The sequence below is a fragment of the Rhineura floridana genome, chromosome 17 (assembly GCF_030035675.1).
Source record: "Rhineura floridana isolate rRhiFlo1 chromosome 17, rRhiFlo1.hap2, whole genome shotgun sequence".
Taxonomy (NCBI): Eukaryota; Metazoa; Chordata; class Lepidosauria; order Squamata; family Rhineuridae; genus Rhineura; species Rhineura floridana.
Genome location: NC_084496.1, coordinates 14,074,953 through 14,094,548, shown reverse-complemented (window position 1 = coordinate 14,094,548; position 19,596 = coordinate 14,074,953). Strand labels below are relative to the sequence as shown.

Below are 19,596 nucleotides of genomic sequence, written 5' to 3'. Positions count from 1 at the left end.
TATAGTGTCATCGACTATAGCAGTCTGGTTCTCCTTTCTTTGCAAATATTTGATGTCGGAGTACTGTTCACTATAGTCATGCTTTTCTGGGATCATCTTGCAAACCGTGATTCAAATGCAGCCACCCCAAATTTAGTGAACTGTGGTATGGGGAATAGCCCCACTGTGGGGGAGTCACAGCTATGTTGCTGTATTACATTTATTTATTTAAATAAGTGTATATAAGCGGCTTTCAAAAAACATTAAAATTGTCAATAAAATAGTTAAAACAAGTATTTAAGACATGTTTAAGATAATTAAAACAGCTACTAACTAAAAAATTAAGACAGATCAACATCTATGTCTTTAGACAGGTTTGCTTAAACAAAAAGTTTTAAGCAGATGCCACAAGGAATACAGCAAAGGGGCCTGGTTGGTGTCAATAGGCAGGGAGTTCCAAAGAACAGCAATCTGCATTCAAAGAACAATTTCTTACAAGTGCAGAATGAGTCTTATATGGCTCAGTGCCTGTTCCTCAGAGCAAAGCATTCAAATGGGCTCCTGCTGGGAGGAAGGGCAGGATATAAATCAAATAATAAATAAAATAAATAAATAAATAAATAAAAATAGGCATTTGAGGGGCAAGGCAGCCTCACAAGTAAACTCATTCTAAGCTGTCAAGGGCTTTATATACCAGTAGTAACACCCTGAACTTGGCCGGGTAACAAATTGACAATCAGTGCAGTTCTCTGCACAGAGGTGTTATATGCTGACATGGTCTTATCCCAGGCAGCAATCTGGCTGCAGTATTCTGCACTAATTGCAGTTTCTGGGTCAAGTGCAAGGGAAGACCCACATACAGTGTATTGCAGTAATTCATCTTGAAGTCACTTAAAAATAACTGTTGACAGGCAGCTTCAAGGCCCCTGTTCTCCTCTCATAAGGGTCCTTATCTTTTTATCAGACTTGTACCAGACAGATTTTCAAATACAGCAGAGGTAGGGGATCTTTTCAGCTTGAGGGCCACATTCCCTTCTGGGCAACCTTCCGGGGGCCACATTCCAAGGTGGGTGGGGCCAGAGGCAAAAGAGGGCAGAGCTAAAAAAATGTACATTTTTATCTTTGTACAGTAGACTAGTTTCTACACTCACTCACACACATCTATCTTTTATCCAGGCACTTAAGAGGCAAGATCAGAGTTCCAGGACACATTCCAGCCAGGCAAAAACACTCAAGGAGAGGGAAAAGCAGGCTGGTGAGGGATGAGTCATAGGGAGAGTTTGTGGCCTGGGGAGAGTCCTGAGCATGGGTGTTAACAAAGAAAGAGGAAGAGAATGGGGAAAAAACCCACCTGGTCAACAGGAAGTTACATCACATTAAACCAGCATAGATGTGTCCTCAAATTCTAGCTGGAAGGGACATCGCCGTATTAAAAGCATGCAAGCTTGCTTATCCCAACAAGGAGATTAGTCAGTCACTGAGAAGACTCTTCTCAGTAGCTAAAACACAACCTCCCCTTTCATGCTGATTGGTTCTTAGGGACTTCTGTTGTAGTGGAGTGGGGACTTGTGAGACAACAGGGAGAGCAAGGGAAATGAGGGAAAGTGGGTGTGGCAGTGAGGGTGTGTGGAATGACTATCACGAAGGGACCCTGCACTTCTGAATTTGCCACTACAAATTCCTGAGGGCCAGATAGGGAGGCCTGTAGGGCTGTGTTTGGCGCTTGGGCCTAAGATTCTTGTAAGAGAGGATGCTGTGATAAGAGCCAAAGTTACCCCATATTTCTGAGACCATGTGATCGACAAACATAGGCTCCAGGTGAGCAAGAGACATGAACACAGTTAAATCTGCCTACCTAGTGACTTCAGGAGAAACAGAGCACCACATCCTGTTCTTTCAGCTTATTTTATATAGCATCCTGTTATTAACCACAAACTTTGTTCCAGTAGCCTGCTTTGTCCTAGGCAATGTGCCTCTGTGGTTATGCAGAGTATATTTGCCATGCTTGTTTGTACCATATAGCCTGTGTGGTTTGCAAAGTGCGAAGTTCTTATCTATGCAAAGAACTGTAATGTGTCTATGATGCAGAAATGTTGAATGGCTGTTATTTGCAGTACCTAGAAAAAGATCCCAAAGGGAATATTTTCTCTTACATCAATGCCTTCAAATAGAGGACTGTTGTCTGTAAAGTAGGAGACATAGTTATCCTATGCTGGCATTTTTCAGTTTCTTTATTTAGAGATTTCTATACTGCCTTTCACCAAACATGGTCACAGGGCAGTTTAAAGTGAATATAAAAACAGAATACAAAAAGAAAAATACAGAATCAAAAGCATTAAAATAATGCTCATAACTTACATAAGTAGCATAATTAAGAACACCATAAAATGACTTAAGCCAAGGGCTACTAAAAAGCCTGGTTGTAACAAATAGTATCTGTTTTGTGTTTAAAAGCCTGATGTTCTAAGAACATATCTACACTAACCAAGAAGTTTTCAAAAGTTCTGTAAGGGGTCTCTAACAATGAATTCCTGGAGATTCTCAGAGTTGGTGAGGTATGACAAAGAAGCTGGATTCAGTCACCATTGAATCTGTAGCAGAGTTGTGTCCTCGGGCATCTTCTAGGACAGCCTTCTCCCACCTGGAGGCCTCAAATGTTGTTGCATTAAAAGCCCCATCTTCCGCAGCCAGCACGAGCAATGGTCAGGGATGGTGGGGATTGTAGTCCCAACAGCATCTGGGAACTGTGTTCTAGGATGTAAGAAGGTAGCAATCTCTCTCATGTTTTTCATTTTTCAGATCATGTTCATCTTTGTGGATACTGATGAAACCAGAAATGGCCGTGTGATAGAGTACTTCCGGATCACTGTGGTGGAAGTCCCTTCAGTTCAAATCCTAAACCTGACAAGCAATGTCAAGTACAAGATGCCTGCAGATGAAGTAACCACGGAGAATCTGCGACACTTCTGCAGAAGCTACTTAGAAGGAAAAGCAAAGGTGAGCTTCTTGGATGGAAACAGATGAGACCAGATTTTTCATTTGGTAAACATGGGCAAACAACTTATCAGCTTCATCGGCTTGGCTCACATTGAGCCATCTAATAATGTGCGTCCAGTCGCATCCATTGCTTTTTCGCAGTGTTTTATCAATGTGCATAGTAGGGATGGGATCCATTGGCCAAGTGCCGGGTTGAAAGTATTCCTCAATCTAAGAGGCTGTCCAGTGTGGGGTTAAGGTGCTGGACTAGGACCTGGGAGACCAGGGTTCAAATCCCCACACAGCCATGAAGCTCACTGGGTGACCTTGGGCCAGTCACTGCCTCTCAGCCTCAGAGGGAGGCAATGGTAAACCCCCTCTGAATACCGCTTAGAGAGCCAGTGTGGTGTAGTGGTTAAGGTATTGGGATATGACCTGGGAGACCAGGGTTCAAATCCCCACACAGCCATGAAACTCATTGGGTGACCTTGGGCCAGTCACTGCCTCTCAGTCTCAGGGGAAGGCAATGGTAAACCTCCTCTGAATACCGCTTACCATGAAAACCCTATTCATAGGTTTGCCATAAGTCGGAATCGATTTGAAGGCAGTCCATTTCATTTTCAAGAGGCTGGCATCAATTCGAGTGCATTCTGTATCTGTTAACTGCTGCTTTTACCAATCTGTTGGTTTATCTTGCTCAGAAAAAAATATTGATATTTATATTGTTATTTTAAAGGAAATATTTATATTTTGAAGGACATATCAATATTTTGAAAGGAAATATCGATAAATTATCATTCTTATGATCAATGTAAATAAATAAATTAAATGATCCTTGGCATTTGAAAATAAGCTAATTAATGGAAATTTTGGTACCAAATCTGAATTGGGCGGAATTCTAGCATCCCTAGTATATGGATATATTAGCAATGTGTATGTGGTGGTGATGGGGAATCGGGCCAGACAAATCTGTCAATTTCAGTTACTCTGCGTTTCTAATTTTTAGTTTAATTTGACTGATTTCTGCATGGCTTTGCATTTTTTTTTAAAAAAAGTCTTCCCCCAAAATTGTACATATTCTTGGTATGCTTTTCTCCAAATATACACATTTTTGTATGCCCTTTTGCATAATGCACACATTTTACAACTAATTATAATGAAAGTATTTTTCCATTTTATGGCAACCTCATGCACACTCACACACACACACACACACACACACACATTTTAAGTGGTATCTAAATCTTGCTAAATAAATACATTTCCCATGTTAAGCCAGAATTCAAGAGGAGTAGAATGCGGGACTCAGAATCAGAGAATCAGAAGATTTCCGTTCCATGCCCGGTGCTTGCCGGGCAAAGGGGCAAGTTTCAGGGCTCCGGGGGGCGGTGATGCGGGTTGGACCCCCTACACATCTTCAGGGTGTGGCCTGAGCTGGGGTCTGGCACAGGGCAGCCCCAGGCTCAGGCAAGGTTGGGTCGCCCTATGGCTGCAAGCAGGCTTTGCCTCATCAGAATGCTCCCGCACTTGATTTCCCCTCTGCAGGTTCATTATTCTAATTGATCCTGTTTAATAAAGTGGCCCATGATTTAACCCAATGAATGGTGTTTGTGTTTTATTTCGGCAATAGGCCGCAAACCAAAGGAACAGAATAGAAGGAAATCCACTCATCCCTCTTTGTATAAGATTAGGACAGGTGCTTTATGGCAGGGAAAGGGCAATAGCTCAGTGGCAGAACATTAGCCTTGCATGCAGAAGATCCCAGGTTCAATTCCTGGCATCTCTAGGAAGAGCTGGGAGAAAACCCTTCCATAAACCCTGTAGAAGCTGCTGCCAGTCAGTGTCAACCTAGATGGACCAATGCCCTGACGTGATAGGAGGCAGCTTCTATTGTTCGTATGATTGAAACAAACAGCTCTGCTGCTGTGGCTGGTTTTGCTCTTATTCTGTGGGCCAAAGCAGGCAGCTGGCAATTAAAACTACAGAAAGCCTGTGGCCAGCCAGATAAGCCTCAGCAGGGACCTTTGGCAAAAATTGCCACTTCATCACCCCAGTGTAGCCTCATAGATGAGCCCCAGCTGACCTTCCTTGGCTTCTGTTGCTTATCTCTTTCCCTCTTATTAGCCACATCAGTCCAGCGAGGAAATCCAAGAAGGCTGGGATAAGAAGCCTGTGAAAGTGCTCGTTGGGAAAAACTTTGATCGGGTTGCCTTTAATAAGAAGAACCATGTTTTGGTCTTTTTCTGTGAGTATCACGTGTAGCTTTCTGTACTCTTGCCACGTCCGGCATCTCCAAGTAGGTCTGGGAGAATCCTTGGGAGCTGCTGCCAGCCAGGGTAGTTCAGGAGTGGGGAGCCTTTAGCCCTCCAGTCGTTGCTGAACCATTGGCCGTGCTTGCTGGGGCTGATGGCAGTTGTCCTTCAGCAACAGCTGGAGGGCCAAAGGTTCCCCACACCTAGTGCAGACAGTTCTGAGCTAGGTGAGTCAGTGGTCCGACTTCAGTATAAGGCAGCTTTGTATGTTCCAATGAAACTGGTAAAAAATGGTCCCCGTGTGAGACTGAAGGCCAGTTTCTAGTACACCTTTAGTTGCAGTCTATCAGATTCCTTGCCTCCTAACAGGAGCGTTCCTATTCAAGGTTTATGCCAGCCACACATGCTTTTCTCTAGGATGCTACAAGTTGCTGTTAAAGCCCCAAACAGGGCGTTGCTCTCTCCCACTTCAGGTTTTTTGTCTTTCCTTTCCAATTGGCAGTCAGCAGTCCACGGTTCCTGAACATGCACAGACCACATTTGGTTGTTTTTCTGTATGTTTTCTCAGTAAGTCCTCTGTGTTCAGCTAGACTGTTTCCAGGAAAAGGTGTATAGCTTTGCCGAAGCTATGGCAAACCTGCCCGTACCTCATAGCCAAGTGCTTTATATTTACCTGAGCATTCTGATCCCTCCCTCTTGTTTCTCATTGGTCCTGCTTTGGCTCCCGTTTTGTTGGCCCTCACTACCTGACTCCGCTGTTAAAGGAGATTGTAAGCTCCAGCACTATAACTTCTTTTTAACAATGTCCTCTTGGTTTTCCATTTCAGATGCACCCTGGTCTCGTGACTGCCAGAAACTATTCCCTGTTTGGGATGAACTTGGCAAGCTGTACGAAAGTAGCAAAAATGTTGTCATTGGCAAAATAGACTATACAGCAAATGATATCCTGTTAGTCAACCTGGAGCGCTACCCATTCTTCAGGTACTTTCCTGCAGGATCTGAAACTGAGGTGAGATGTTTTCCATCTGCCATGGGTGTGCAGATCATGGATGTGTTGCAATGGAATGGAAAAAATGCCATTCTAGCCGTCATGGGTACTCTGTGGTCTCAAAAGAGAAGGGAATCTTCACTTGGGAGTTTCTTGCACTTCCAGAGTGGTGTGCAGTATGCAAACAATAACTCTGAGCAAAACAAGATTTGGATGACAATTTATGCATTGCCAAAAAAGAGAACATGTATCACAAAAATAAAAAGGACATTTGTGCATAAAATTTGCATATGCTATTTACATTATAGATGCAAATTTAGAAATAATTGCTACCATTTAAATAGGAACACAATATATCTCACTATGGGGGGGAGACTATGACCAGGTGACCTCACCTGTGCACTAGTCCAGATGCTCACTGTTGATGGACAATGTCAAGGCCCTCCTCTACCTTCTTAGAGTTCTTTATATTTAATGTGGACCTGGACCAAACAACACAGAAGACACCTTCAAATAGAAGACTGTCCTCTGTAAAGTAGGGCACATGGCCACCCTTATCCAACTTGTATGGGGCTTTGTGCGTCTTTCTCAATGTGGACTGAGGCACAGTACTGATTCATCTACCCTGGATGTTGACCAGTGTGGAAGAACCATTGTGGTATATCCTACGTGGGTACAGGACCTGAATTATGGAAGAGAGTGTAGCTCACTGGGAGAGCACTTAAATGGATTCATTGTTTTAATTGGAGGTGGCCAAGGATTGAAACCCGGACCTTCTGCATGGAAAGCATACAGTCCTCTAAGCTATGATGATCATTGATGAGTTTATAAAAGCAACATTCCAACCATGCAAAAAATCATGGGTTGTAGCCAACTTAGTTTTACTCAGAGTAGGCCCATTGAAATTGATGGACATAAATTAATTAGACCTATTAATTTCAGCAGTTCTAATCTGAATATGACTAAAGTTAGACACACCCATGCTCTCTGGAAAAGTTTCCAACCCCCCCCCTTTTTTTGTAAAGAAGATAGACCAATTTCTTCAACCTAATGAGCTCCAGATGTTTTGGACTGTGCTGGCTGGGGCTTATGGGAGTTGTAGTCCAAAACTAATAATAATAGTAATAATATCCACCCATTACTAGAAGGTCCCAGGGCAGGGGGGATGTGCTAGAATTCTTCCCAATTTGGATTTGGCACAAAATTTTCCATTGATTAGCTAAGTCTCTTTCATTGCAGATTGGATTCTTTTGTAGCACTTTCCCACTGCTATTTTATTTTATTTTTTATTTTATTTAATTACATTTCTAGACCGCCCTATAGCAGAAAGCTCTCAGGGCGGTGTACAACAAATAAAATCACAATTAAAATATGAGCTATTTTCAAAAACGAATTTAAAAAACATATATTAAAAACAATCTGTCTCTTAAACATTGTTATGAATTTGTCTATATTTCCTTTCATTTAGTGATAGTTCCTTTCAAATTATTGATATTTTAAAGGAAATATTGATATTTTTAATCAATATTAATATCAATACTTTTTGCGAGGAGAAAAAAAGGATTGGTAAAACCAGGAACTAGCAGACAAAGAATGAACTCAGATCAATACCTGCCTGTTAGGCAACAGAATGCTTTCAAACCAGCATTGGCCAATGGATCCCATCCCTACAGGGTGGGTCACAACACTATAACATTAAAAACAGTTTGAAAGAAATTACAATCACAAGTAGAGAGGGTCCTAAATATCTCAACTTCAAAGGCCAGGGTAAAGAGGTGCGTCTTCAGCATGTGACAAAAGCTATATAGTGAAGTGGCCAGGCACAATTCTGTGGGGAGGGAATTCCACAACTGCCACAGGGCTGTGTATAGCCCCCCATAGGGGCTGCCACAGAGTGTGCTGTCTGCCAGGCCGCAAGACCTCAAGCTTCTGAGGGTGGTGGAACTATCAAGAGAGCCCCATCTGCTAATCTTAACCCCCAAAAGGGTCTGTAGGGAAGGAGGTGGCCTTTCAGATATTTGGGGTCTAAATCATGTAGGGCTTTAAACACTAATGTGAGCCCCTTGAACTGGGCCTGAAAGCAACTGGCAACCAATGCAGTTATGGTATCTAAATGGAACTCCAACCAGTAATCTGGCTTTTGCATTTTGGACCAGCTGAAGCTTCCCAGTTGTTCTCAAGGGCACCCCACATAGATCCCATTGCAATAATCCAGTCTGGAAGTTACCAGAGCATGGGGTACCATGGCTAAGTCATCTCTGTCCAAAAAAGAAAGTAGCTGGTGAGCCAGCCATACCTGGAAAAAGGCACTCCTAGCCACCAAGGCCACCTGAGCCTTCAGTGACAAAATTGGATCTACGAGCACGCCCAAGCTACACACCTACTTCTTCCTGGGGAGCGCAGCCCCATCCAGGAGAGGCCATCTCCCCATCTCCTGAACCCAGGACACATAACACCTCTGTCTTTTCAGGATTCAGCACCAGGCTGAGACAGACTTTGCTTCACTAGAATATCTCATGCAACGCTTGTCTCACTCTTTGAAACATTTCTGGGTGCAACGGAACATTGTGGCACCTTCTTCCCAATTGCCTTTCAGATCCCCCATTCTCTTCTGCTTTTCCAACTGATGGAAATAGTCTTACAACAAAGGAGATCCCAAATAATAAAAGAAATACATTAAACAAATGGTTGTGCTCCACCATTTGGATGGATAATCTAATTGAAGTGAGAACATCACCTCTGGAGCCAAGTAATTCAATTCAATGGCACTCTTTTATAATTAAGACATTACTCAGGTTTTCATTTTTTTCCCTCCCCGTTCCCCACACATAAATTACATTAAAAGACATTTGTCCTCATTTAATCTCTTAAGCGGGTACTCTGTCGCCGGTAGTGCATGCCCAGATTCTAATGAACCAAAGAGCAGCCCTTTGCATTTAAGTGGTGTAAAAATGTGTCAACTTACACAATCCTGGGCATTTTGGTTCTTTTGAAATATAAATGCTTGCTTGCTTTTGCATTGCTCTCGACATGTTTCCAGCCTTTAGAAATACTAATTGAGAAGGCTGCTAGCTCTGTGGCCACTTGGTCTTTCACTCAATTGGCTGAAAACTAAACGGTGTCCAAGGGACCCCAGGGAAACTCATAAAATCCACCCTGCTGTGACCTGGAACCAGGGTGTGTTCAGTGCAGCTGACTAGTGCTGAATAGGACAGAGCTGCGGGCAGCCCGGGGAAGCTCCATCCACCTTGGTGCCTACCCATGAAACAAGCCTTTTGGGAGACTAGGGTAGTGTCAGCAGGTTCCAGGACCCCTCCTTGTTATGAGATTTTGAGGGAGATCTCTCAGTTTGTTTGGACCCTGGGTGACAGCCAGACTGGATGGGTAGAGTCCTGGGCAAGAGCCAGGAGGCTGAGAGCTGTGGCTCAACGATAGAGCACCTACTTTGCATGCAGAAGGTCCCCAGCATCTCCAGGTAGGGCTGGGAGTATCTCCTGCCTAAAAACCTGGAGAGCTGCTGCCAGTCTGTGTAAATGATACTGAGGTAGATGGTCTAATTGTCTGCTTCAGTATAAGGCAGCTTCCTGTGTTCCTGTGAGAGATGTTGAGTGGAGAACTATGTCAAAAGGAGGAGAAATTGGTATCAGTATATTTGTTGTTGCTGTTTTTTGTTTGCTGTACACCATTTAGAGACCCTTTTTTACATAAAGTGGTATAGAGATAATATAAATAAATAATGGAATAATTAAATCACAAATTGGGGACAGGGCTTGTAGGCCACTAACTTCCTGCTCGATGCAGAGCTGGGGCATCCCCCCAAAATGGCCTTCCAACCTCTGTTGGAAGACCTCAAGCAATGGAAAGTCCTCCAATCCTTCCGTCAGTAATTGGTTCCATTGTCAAACTGATCTCACCATCAAGAGATTTCTCCCAGTGTTTAACCTTGTGTAACGTAACTGCTATGATGATTATATTTGTGGGAAGTTGTTTGTCTCTTTATCTATGAATTTGGACACCTCTTAAGATATCTTAAACAAGGAACAGTTTTTTGTCTATGACTGGATACAGTTGGATGCCACTTTGAATCAAGATGGCAGACTGAACCATCCAAACAGTACTGGAATGTCCAACACTTTTTGCCAGCTTAATTTATATACTGTTTAATGTCAAAATAAGCTTCTAAGTAGTTTACAAACTATAAAAACCAGTTACCCAGACATTAAAATATAAATATCCATCATCAAAATGCACACTAAAACAATCCCATTGAAATATAAATATTTTAATGGAAACAAACATTAAAATATTAACATCTATAATTAAAATTTGCAATGAAACAACCCCATTAAAACAGCACTGCAATAAAACAGGAGACTTGGGTCAAGAAATCAAGGAAAATGCCTTTGTAAATTCCTTCAACAGCTAGCAGAATGCCAATATGCACTGGGACCTTAATAAACACTGAAACAATACATTGTACCCAAGTTATACACAAAGTAAACCCATTGAAATTAATGACCCTACGTTAGTCATTAAGTTCAATGGGCCTACTCTGAGTAGGAGTAGCATTGGATACCATCACTTTAACGATGTGTACAAGGTAAGTCATGTACAAAGTTGCCCTATGGGTGATGAGTCCACAAACTTTCAGAGTTTGCCATTGCATTCACCTCTCCCGCTGCTTTTCCTCCTTAAAGGTTGTCCCATACAAAGGAGAACACACTCTTGATGCTTTTGCTAAATTCTTAGAAGAACAAATTAAGGCAAGAAAGAAGGTAAGGGATATTCCTGATTTTTAAAGGTGGTTTGAGGATTGTCTTGCATTCTGCAGTCATGTAGATATGCTTGAGGAGTCATATTGTGAATTCCAATATCAACCGTCATGATCTGACCTCTTAGTCTAATGTGTGGATCAGAACTTACCATGGTCTGTATTCAGCTAAGTCTTACTCAGACTAGACCCACTGAAATTAATGGACCACAGTTAGTCATATACACTAACTTCAATAGGTCTAGCATTTAAATACCACCCCATGTCTACTTAGAAGTAAGTCCTTTTTAATTCAGTGGAGGCCAAGTTGTTCACCAACTATGTATCCATCCCCAAGTTGTAAGACCAGCCTGTCAAGTTTACTGCTCATTATAACCATAGGTTCTTCCAAAGTGTCTCTGTTGCATAACTAGCTTTTTTTTAAAAAAAATGTTTGTCAGGACTCATCAAAGGCCAAAAAAGAAGAGCCCTTGAAGGAGAAGGAAAAAATTGTGCAAAAGGAAGAACTGTAGGTTTTCTGTGAAGCAAGGATCAAGTTCGTTTCTCAAGAATGGTGGAGTTGTCTTCAAGAATTTTGCCCTGATCGTGGGAATTTTGGGAGATGTTCAAAAAACTAAATAAAGGCAAGACGAGGAAATGCAATGCTTTGATTGTGTGTGTTTTGGAACTGCAATGATGATTATCAGCAGCCTTTCTAAGAGGGCTTCCTTGTTGCTAACAAAATCAAATCCAGAAAAGTGCCCTGTCCCAGAGCAGAGCGAGAGATCTGCAGGCTGCTCAAATAAACCAGTTCTGTTGGTACTAGGGATGAGGGAGGAATTTGATTCAGTTTGTGTTTAAAGATGAATCTATCAGATTCATATTTTTTGAGACAATATGCAAATTGAAATATAGCTTTCGTTTGGAATTTCCAATTATCCGGATTCTGCAGTTCTCCAACCAGTGTTTTTAAAAATGCATATCTTAGGAGAAATGGTGCATAAAAATAAATATATATAGTAGTGAGAACAACATACAAAATGCATTATATTAGGAGAAATTGCTTACAAAACTGCATATGTTAGTGAAAACATGCATACCAAATGTGTTTATTGGAAGAAATCCACAGTCAGACACTGATGAGTTTTTATGAGTTTTTTAAAAAAAAAATAGCAAATTGCTGCAGAGATGTGGAGAATTGAATTTAAAATTGGAAAAATGGGAAGCTGAGAGGACCAAAATTGACAGATCTTTCATTCCTTAGCTGGTACAACTCAAATGTCTTGTGAGCACTAAGGCCAGGGGAGAAATTTGCGTCAGTTCGCATTTAAAGGCAAACTTTCCTATTTCACACTTTCCTAAACCAATACATCAACCAAAACACAGCCATCCTTGAAAACATGCACTTTCCACACTTTGCAATGCAGTTCTTCAGCCAAGTAATGTGTACATGGATGTATCAGGATAAAGTGCGCATATGAACGAATATATCAGTGAAAATAACATAAATGCATTTTATTAGGGAAAATTGCTTTGCAAAACATGTGTGTATTAGGAGAAGTTGGTGGTGGGAAAGCAAGGAGATCAAAAGTACATGGAACCGGACTCACTGATAGGCAGAGCCATCCCCTGACTGGTTGTTAAATCAGAAGGCAGGCAGGTGAGGGCTGGCTGTGGTTGATGCCTCCGTGCCCCCATTCACCCTAATGGACCAGCACCCACTTATCAGAACCAGTCACTGAGGGGAAAAACCAGTCTCCAGGTGGAGCAGTGCAAGATCGTGAGTGGCCAAACACCTTGTACTTAACAATTATTTGCTCATCCAGTGCTATGCTATTGAATCAATGTTTGGAAAGCTCTCCAACATTTCAAGACTACTTTTGCTTTGTTCAAAAGTCCAGTTTACTCCAATTAGTTAGCCAAGGTTCAGGCATAGTCCACTCAAAACAGAAGCGAGTTAACATCCCCCCCATTCCTTTTTAATATTGTTGCATCATTGTTTGCAAGCTGGCATCGCTGAATCTCACTGGCTTGTGTTTTGAGGGCAATCAGGCAAAGGGCATTTCTTGGAACATTCTGTGAATCTTCTTGAGTGGCCAAAAAGGAATATGATATGCCAAAAGACAAGCACTGACTTAAAAAAAAAAATGAGCTCAATGTTTGATTTCACTGTAATGTTCAAACCTAGTCTGTGGCTGTTATTACTTATAGTATCAAATTATCATGGGGAACTGTCAAACAGAGCAAAATGGGATGGCTCACATGACTAATCACTCATTCCATCTGTGATAAAAAAAAAATGTACAGAGTGCACATCCTGTGAGGATTAAAGATGGGTGGATTCCTCTCTTTCCAGTCTATGCCACATTCACATGTGTTTATTTGTAAGTTCCTTCTGTCCTGTTTCCAAATTAGCCTGCATGAAAATCTGCCTTTGAATACATATTTTAAAACATATTTTCTCTCAAAATACATCTTTAGAAATGTGTAATCTATCTCAAAATGGACATTTCTAACAGATTTCATATCAAAATACACACTTATAAATATAGTTTCTCTCAAAATACATAATAAACAAATTTCCTCTCAAAATATATCTATAATATATCTTTATAAATACATCTCATCACAAAATAAGCATTTAATAAACACATTTCCTCTCAGAAAAATGCATTTCTAAATATATTTTCAAGAGCCAGTGTGGCGTAGTAGTTGGAGTGTTGGACCATGACCTGGGAGACCAGGGTTCGAATCCCCACACAACCATGAAGCTCACTGGGTGACCTTGGGCCAGTCACTGCCTCTCAGCCTCAGAGGAAGGCAATGGTAAACCCCCTCTGAATACCGGTTACCAAGAAAACCCTATTCATAGGGTCGCCATAAGTCAGAATCGACTTGAAGGCAGTCCATTTTTCAAATATATTTTCTCTCAAAAATAATGTTTTTGAATATTTAAAAAGGTACCCCAAAAGGTACATTTTATGAAGTGCAAAAATGTGGGAGGGGATAAAGTTTGTGGGGAAGGGAACCCCCAAACAGCCCAATTAGGACTGTACATGTTCAGTGGGCATGGAATGGTGACTGATTGTTTGCGGGTGGAGGTGGGAATGGAAAACCAGAAGATTGGAATGGAGCTTCTTGAAAAAGAACATAAGAACATAAGAAGAGCCTGCTGGATCAGGCCAGTGGCCCATCTAGTCCAGCATCCTGTTCTCACAGTGGCCAACCAGGTGCCTGGGGGAAGCCCGCAAGCAGGACCCGAGTGCAAGAACACTCTCCCCTCCTGAGGCTTCCGGCAACTGGTTTTCAGAAGCATGCTGCCTCTGACTAGGGTGGCACAGCACAGCCATCACGGCTAGTAGCCATTGATAGCCCTGTCCTCCATGAATTGGTCTAATCTTCTTTTAAAGCCGTCCAAGCTGGTGGCCGTTACTGCATCTTGTGGGAGCAAATTCCATAGTTTAACTATGCGCTGAGTAAAGAAGTCCTTCCTTTTGTCTGTCCTGAATCTTCCAACATTCAGCTTCTTTGAATGTCCACGAGTTCTAGTATTATGAGAGAGGGAGAAGAACTTTTCTCTATCCACTTTCTCAATGCCATGCATAATTTTATACACTTCTATCATGTCTCCTCTGACCCGCCTTTTCTCTAAACTAAAAAGCCCCAAATGCTGCAACCTTTCCTCGTAAGGGAGTCGCTCCATCCCCTTGATCATTCTGGTTGCCCTCTTCTGAACCTTTTCCAACTCTAGAATTTCCTTTTTGAGATGAGGCGACCAGAACTGTACACAGTATTCCAAATGCGGCCGCACCATAGATTTATACAACGGCATTATGATATCGGCTGTTTTATTTTCAATACCTTTCCTAATTATCGCTAGCATGGAATTTGCCTTTTTCACAGCTGCCGCACACTGGGTCGACATTTTCATCGTGCTGTCCACTACAACCCCGAGGTCTCTCTCCTGGTCGGTCACCCCCAGTTCAGACCCCATGAGCGTATATGTGAAATTAAGATTTTTTGCTCCAATATGCATAATTTTACACTTATTTATATTGAATTGCATTTGCCATTTTTCCGCCCATTCACTCAGTTTGGAGAGATCTTTTTGGAGCTCTTCGCAATCCCTTTTTGTTTTAACAACCCTGAACAATTTAGTGTCGTCAGCAAACTTGGCCACTTCACTGCTCACTCCTAATTCTAGGTCATTAATGAACAAGTTGAAAAGTACAGGTCCCAATACCGATCCTTGAGGGACTCCACTTTCTACAGCCCTCCATTGGGAGAACTGTCCGTTTATTCCTACTCTCTGCTTTCTGCTTCTTAACCAATTCCTTATCCACAAGAGGACCTCTCCTCTTATTCCATGACTGCTAAGCTTCCTCAGAAGTCTTTGGTGAGGTACCTTGTCAAACACTTTTTGAAAGTCTAAGTACACTATGTCCACTGGATCACCTCTATCTATATGCTTGTTGACACTCTCAAAGAATTCTAATAGGTTACTGAGACAGGACTTTCCCTTGCAGAAGCCATGCTGGCTCTGCTTCAGCAAGGCTTGTTCTTCTATGTGCTTAGTTAATCTAGCTTTAATCATACTTTCTACCAGTTTTCCAGGGACAGAAGTTAAGCTAACTGGCCTGTAATTTCCAGGATCCCTTTTTGAAGATTGGCGTTACATTTGCCACTTTCCAGTCCTCAGGCACGGAGGAGGACCCGAGGGACAAGTTACATATTTTAGTTAGCAGATCAGCAATTTCACATTTCAGTTCTTTGAGAACTCTCAGGTGGATGCCATCCGGGCCCGGTGATTTGTCAGTTTTTATATTGTCCATTAAGCCTAGAACTTCCTCTCTCGTTACCACTATTTGTCTCAGTTCCTCAGAATCCCTTCCTGCAAATGTTAGTTCAGGTTCAGGGATCTGCCCTGTATCTTCCACTGTGAAGACAGATGCAAAGAATTCATTTAGCTTCTCTGCAATCTCCTTATCGTTCTTTAGTACACCTTTGACTCCCTTATCATCCAAGGGTCCAATCGCCTCCCTAGATGGTCTCCTGCTTTGAATGTATTTATAGAATTTTTTGTTGTTGGTTTTTATGTTCTTAGCAATGTACTCCTCAAATTCTTTTTTAGCATCCCTTATTGTCTTCTTGCATTTCTTTTGCCAGAGTTTGTGTTCTTTTTTATTTTCTTCATTCGGACAAGACTTCCATTTTCTGAAGGAAGACTTTTTGCCTCTAAGAGCTTCCTTGACTTTGCTCGTTAACCATGCTGGCATCTTCTTGGCCCTGGCGGTACCTTTTCTGATCTGCGGTATGCACTCCAGTTGAGCTTCTCATATAGTGTTTTTAAACAACTTCCAAGCATTTTCGAGTGATGTGACCCTCTGGACTTTGTTTTTCAGCTTTCTTTTTACCAATCCCCTCATTTTTGTGAAGTTTCCTCTTTTGAAGTCAAATGTGACCGTGTTGGATTTTCTTGGCAATTGCCCAGTTACATGTATGTTTAATTTAATAGCACTGTGGTCACTGCTCCCAATCAGTTCAACAACACTTACATCTCTCACCAGGTCCCGGTCCCCACTGAGGATTAAGTCCAGGGTTGCCGTCCCTCTGGTCGGTTCCATGACCAACTGGTCTAGGGAATAGTCATTTAGAATATCTAGAAACTTTGCTTCTTTGTCATGACTGGAACACATATGCGGCCAGTCTATGTCCGGGTAGTTGAAGTCACCCATTACTACCACATTTCCTAGTTTGGATGCTTCCTCAATTTCATATCTCATCTCAAGGTCTCCCTGAGCATGGCTGGCTGGCTGGAACCCTGAATGGGAATATTTCACACGGTGACATTTTGTTGTAGGTCCCTCTTGGGTCCCTCCTCCCTCCCCCCCCAAAAAAAGTTGATTGTGGTTTTGGCAAGTTAAGAAACCCGAGAACCAGGAAAAAAGCTGTGTGCACTTACCCAAAGGTTCGTTTTCATTTTTGCAAGTTATACAAATATAGCTAGTCAAACATCCTTCAAAAACATTTCCTCATCCACAGGCGATATAAAGGGGAAATAAAATCTAGCCACCAGATTTTCTTTTCTTTTTCATCACTTGATTAGTAGAAGTTGATTTGATATTGATCATTCCTAGGCAGTAACACAAAAGAATTTTATAATTGTGATGCTTCTGTATAGCCACCGCTACACCTCATTTACTAGATGTGACGGGGACGTTACTGCTAGCCGTGAATCGTATCGAACTCACAGCAGACCCACTGAAATTAATGAACTTAAGTTAGTCAAGTCTATTGACTTCAGAGGGTCTACTCTGAGTAGGACTAGCACTGGATATAACAACCCCGTGTGTATCTGACCTACTGCCAAACATTTCGGAGTGTGGGCAGTTAAGGGGGTAGAGAATCATTGTAGAAATAGCCGAAACAAAAGTACAGGTAACCTAATTTGCTAAAGGTAACTAACAGCAGTCTTACAGAGGTTTGGGGGCACAGACAGTCAGTGGCAGATGAGCCACCACTTCTTACATCTCAGTGGTGGCTAGTGCCCATTGGTACTGGTACCACGGAAGGCAGGAAAACCAACAGGAAATGGAGCCAGAGCCAATGACAGGCAGAGCCAGCTAATTCTAGTTTTGTCTCCATCCTCCTCTCTGCTGAGTTTTGCAGGAACAACACTGAGCCTAAGTAGGAGGAAGCTGCCAGCCAGTGCTGCCTCCCCCTGGACTGCTAGTAAGTAAGAAGGCAGGCAGGTGAGGGCTGGCTGAGGGCAAACTGAGGTCGGTGGAGGTGCCATTTGCCCTAATGCAGCAGCCTATGCTAAGTTCTAATATTATTAGAGAGGGAGAAAAACTTTTCTCTGTCCACTTTCCCCATGCCGTGCATACTTTTATACTCTTCTGTCACGGCGCCTCTTACTCACTTTCCTCTCTACTAAAAGGCCTCAAACGCTGCAATTCTTCCTCACAGGGGGGGTGCTCTGTCCCTTTGATCATTTTGGTTGCCCTGTTTCGAACCTTTCCCAGCTTTCCAGTATCCTTTCTGAGGTGAGCAGAACGGCGCACAGTATTCCAAGTGCAGTCACACCACAGATTTGTAGGAGGGCATTTTGATATCTGCTGTTTTATTTTCAATACCTTTCCTAACCATCCCTTGTTTCCTAACAACTCGCCGTGGCCACCGCTGCCTCTTGTGGGAACGGATTCCATAGTTCAACAATGAGCTGTGCGAAGGAGTCCTTTCTTTTGTCTGCCCTGAATCTTCCAATGTTCAGTTTCATTGGATGTCCCCAAGTTCTAATGTTATGAGAGGGGAAGATGTAAAGACATAAAGCCTGCTTGTGTTGGAACAACAGAATCTGTGGCAGCATAAGGAGTGACCTGTGACATCACAGTATTATCTCATCCTGTTTGGGGTTTAAAACATGCTGCAAGGGAGAGCCAGTGCAATAGTGGGCGAGCATATTACGCATCATGATCAGGACAGCATGCATTGATCCTTTCACTGTTCTTCCTGTTCCCACAAGACAGCAACATATAGTAAAAGAAAATTGCCTTTCAAAATATCTTAACGTCTTCTTGTGCAAATGCTGATGTATCAACCTATATCTGTATGTGGCATTGAAGCATGCTTGATGGAAGTGACTCTAATGATTGGAGCAATAAAATTCCACATGTTGATATCTGATGGTACTTGATAGCTGACATGCAATGGTAGCTAGGATTTGACAGTGTTTGACAATGGACTGGCAATGAGTATTTCACAGGAATTGATAGCTTACATGCAGTGGCAACTAGGATTTGGCTATGTTTGGCAATAGGTTTGCAATGATATTCAGTGCTATTGAAGATTTATTGGGACCAACAGCTGACATGCAATATTAGTTAAGATTTGTCTGAATTCATGCATGGTTTCATACTTGGCAAAGGACTGCATTTTAAACTTGACCAATCAAGAAACTCTCTAGCATATTTAATGAATTACTAGCATGCTTTATCATTGATTTCAAATGTTGAAAGGAGTTTTAAGATTATAAATAGAAAATATGAGTGCATTCTTAGCCTGTCTTATTACACTTTTTTCAAATGTTGAAAAAAATAACAATTATAATTACAAAAGAAGTTTCCAAGTAAGATGTGTAGACTCCTATACACTGTAGTCTTCATAGACATAAGTCCCCCTGTTTGCTATGGTCCACAGACTAATGCAATAAACTTTATTCTAATCCATAAGACCCATTGAATCCAATGGGGCTGGGACCCAGGTAAGTTGGTATAAGATTGCACTGTAAAGCAGTCAAGTTTCATCCAGTTTCAGATTCTGAGTTCAAAGCAAAAGTCAAAATCTTAATTTCACAATGTGAAATTTCAATACAAAATTAGCAACAACAACAAAATCCCAAACCGGAACATTACACCTTCTAAAAATCTTTTTCGCTCTAATGAATGTGCCAGGTCACAGCAACATGTGGAAAGGGAGCTACTGTATTGATATATATGATGCAATGCCACAAATTGCTTGTAAGAGTTTGATGTGTGTGTGTTGTGTGTGTGTGTCGTGTGTGCATGTTACAATTTCAATTTTTAACATTAAAATGTTTCTTTTGAGTTGGAGCTTAAAAACTGAAATGTGGTGAAACTTGAGTGCTTTGA

The 19,596-nt window shown here is 41.9% G+C and overlaps 1 protein-coding gene across 2 annotated transcripts in view; it reads left to right on the top strand.

The window, feature by feature from the left end:
- The window catches only part of PDILT (protein disulfide isomerase like, testis expressed), a 41,390-nt gene extending 29,793 nt beyond the window's left edge, over positions 1-11,597 (top strand). For both annotated transcript variants that reach the window (XM_061600393.1, XM_061600392.1), the window contains 5 exons: positions 2,779-2,976; positions 5,080-5,200; positions 6,035-6,216; positions 10,893-10,970; positions 11,407-11,597. In XM_061600393.1, the coding sequence (XP_061456377.1) occupies positions 2,779-2,976; positions 5,080-5,200; positions 6,035-6,216; positions 10,893-10,970; positions 11,407-11,478 (651 nt within the window). In that variant the 3' untranslated portion in view covers positions 11,479-11,597. The remainder of the gene's footprint in view (positions 1-2,778; positions 2,977-5,079; positions 5,201-6,034; positions 6,217-10,892; positions 10,971-11,406) is intronic.
- The last annotated feature ends 7,999 nt before the right edge of the window (positions 11,598-19,596 follow it).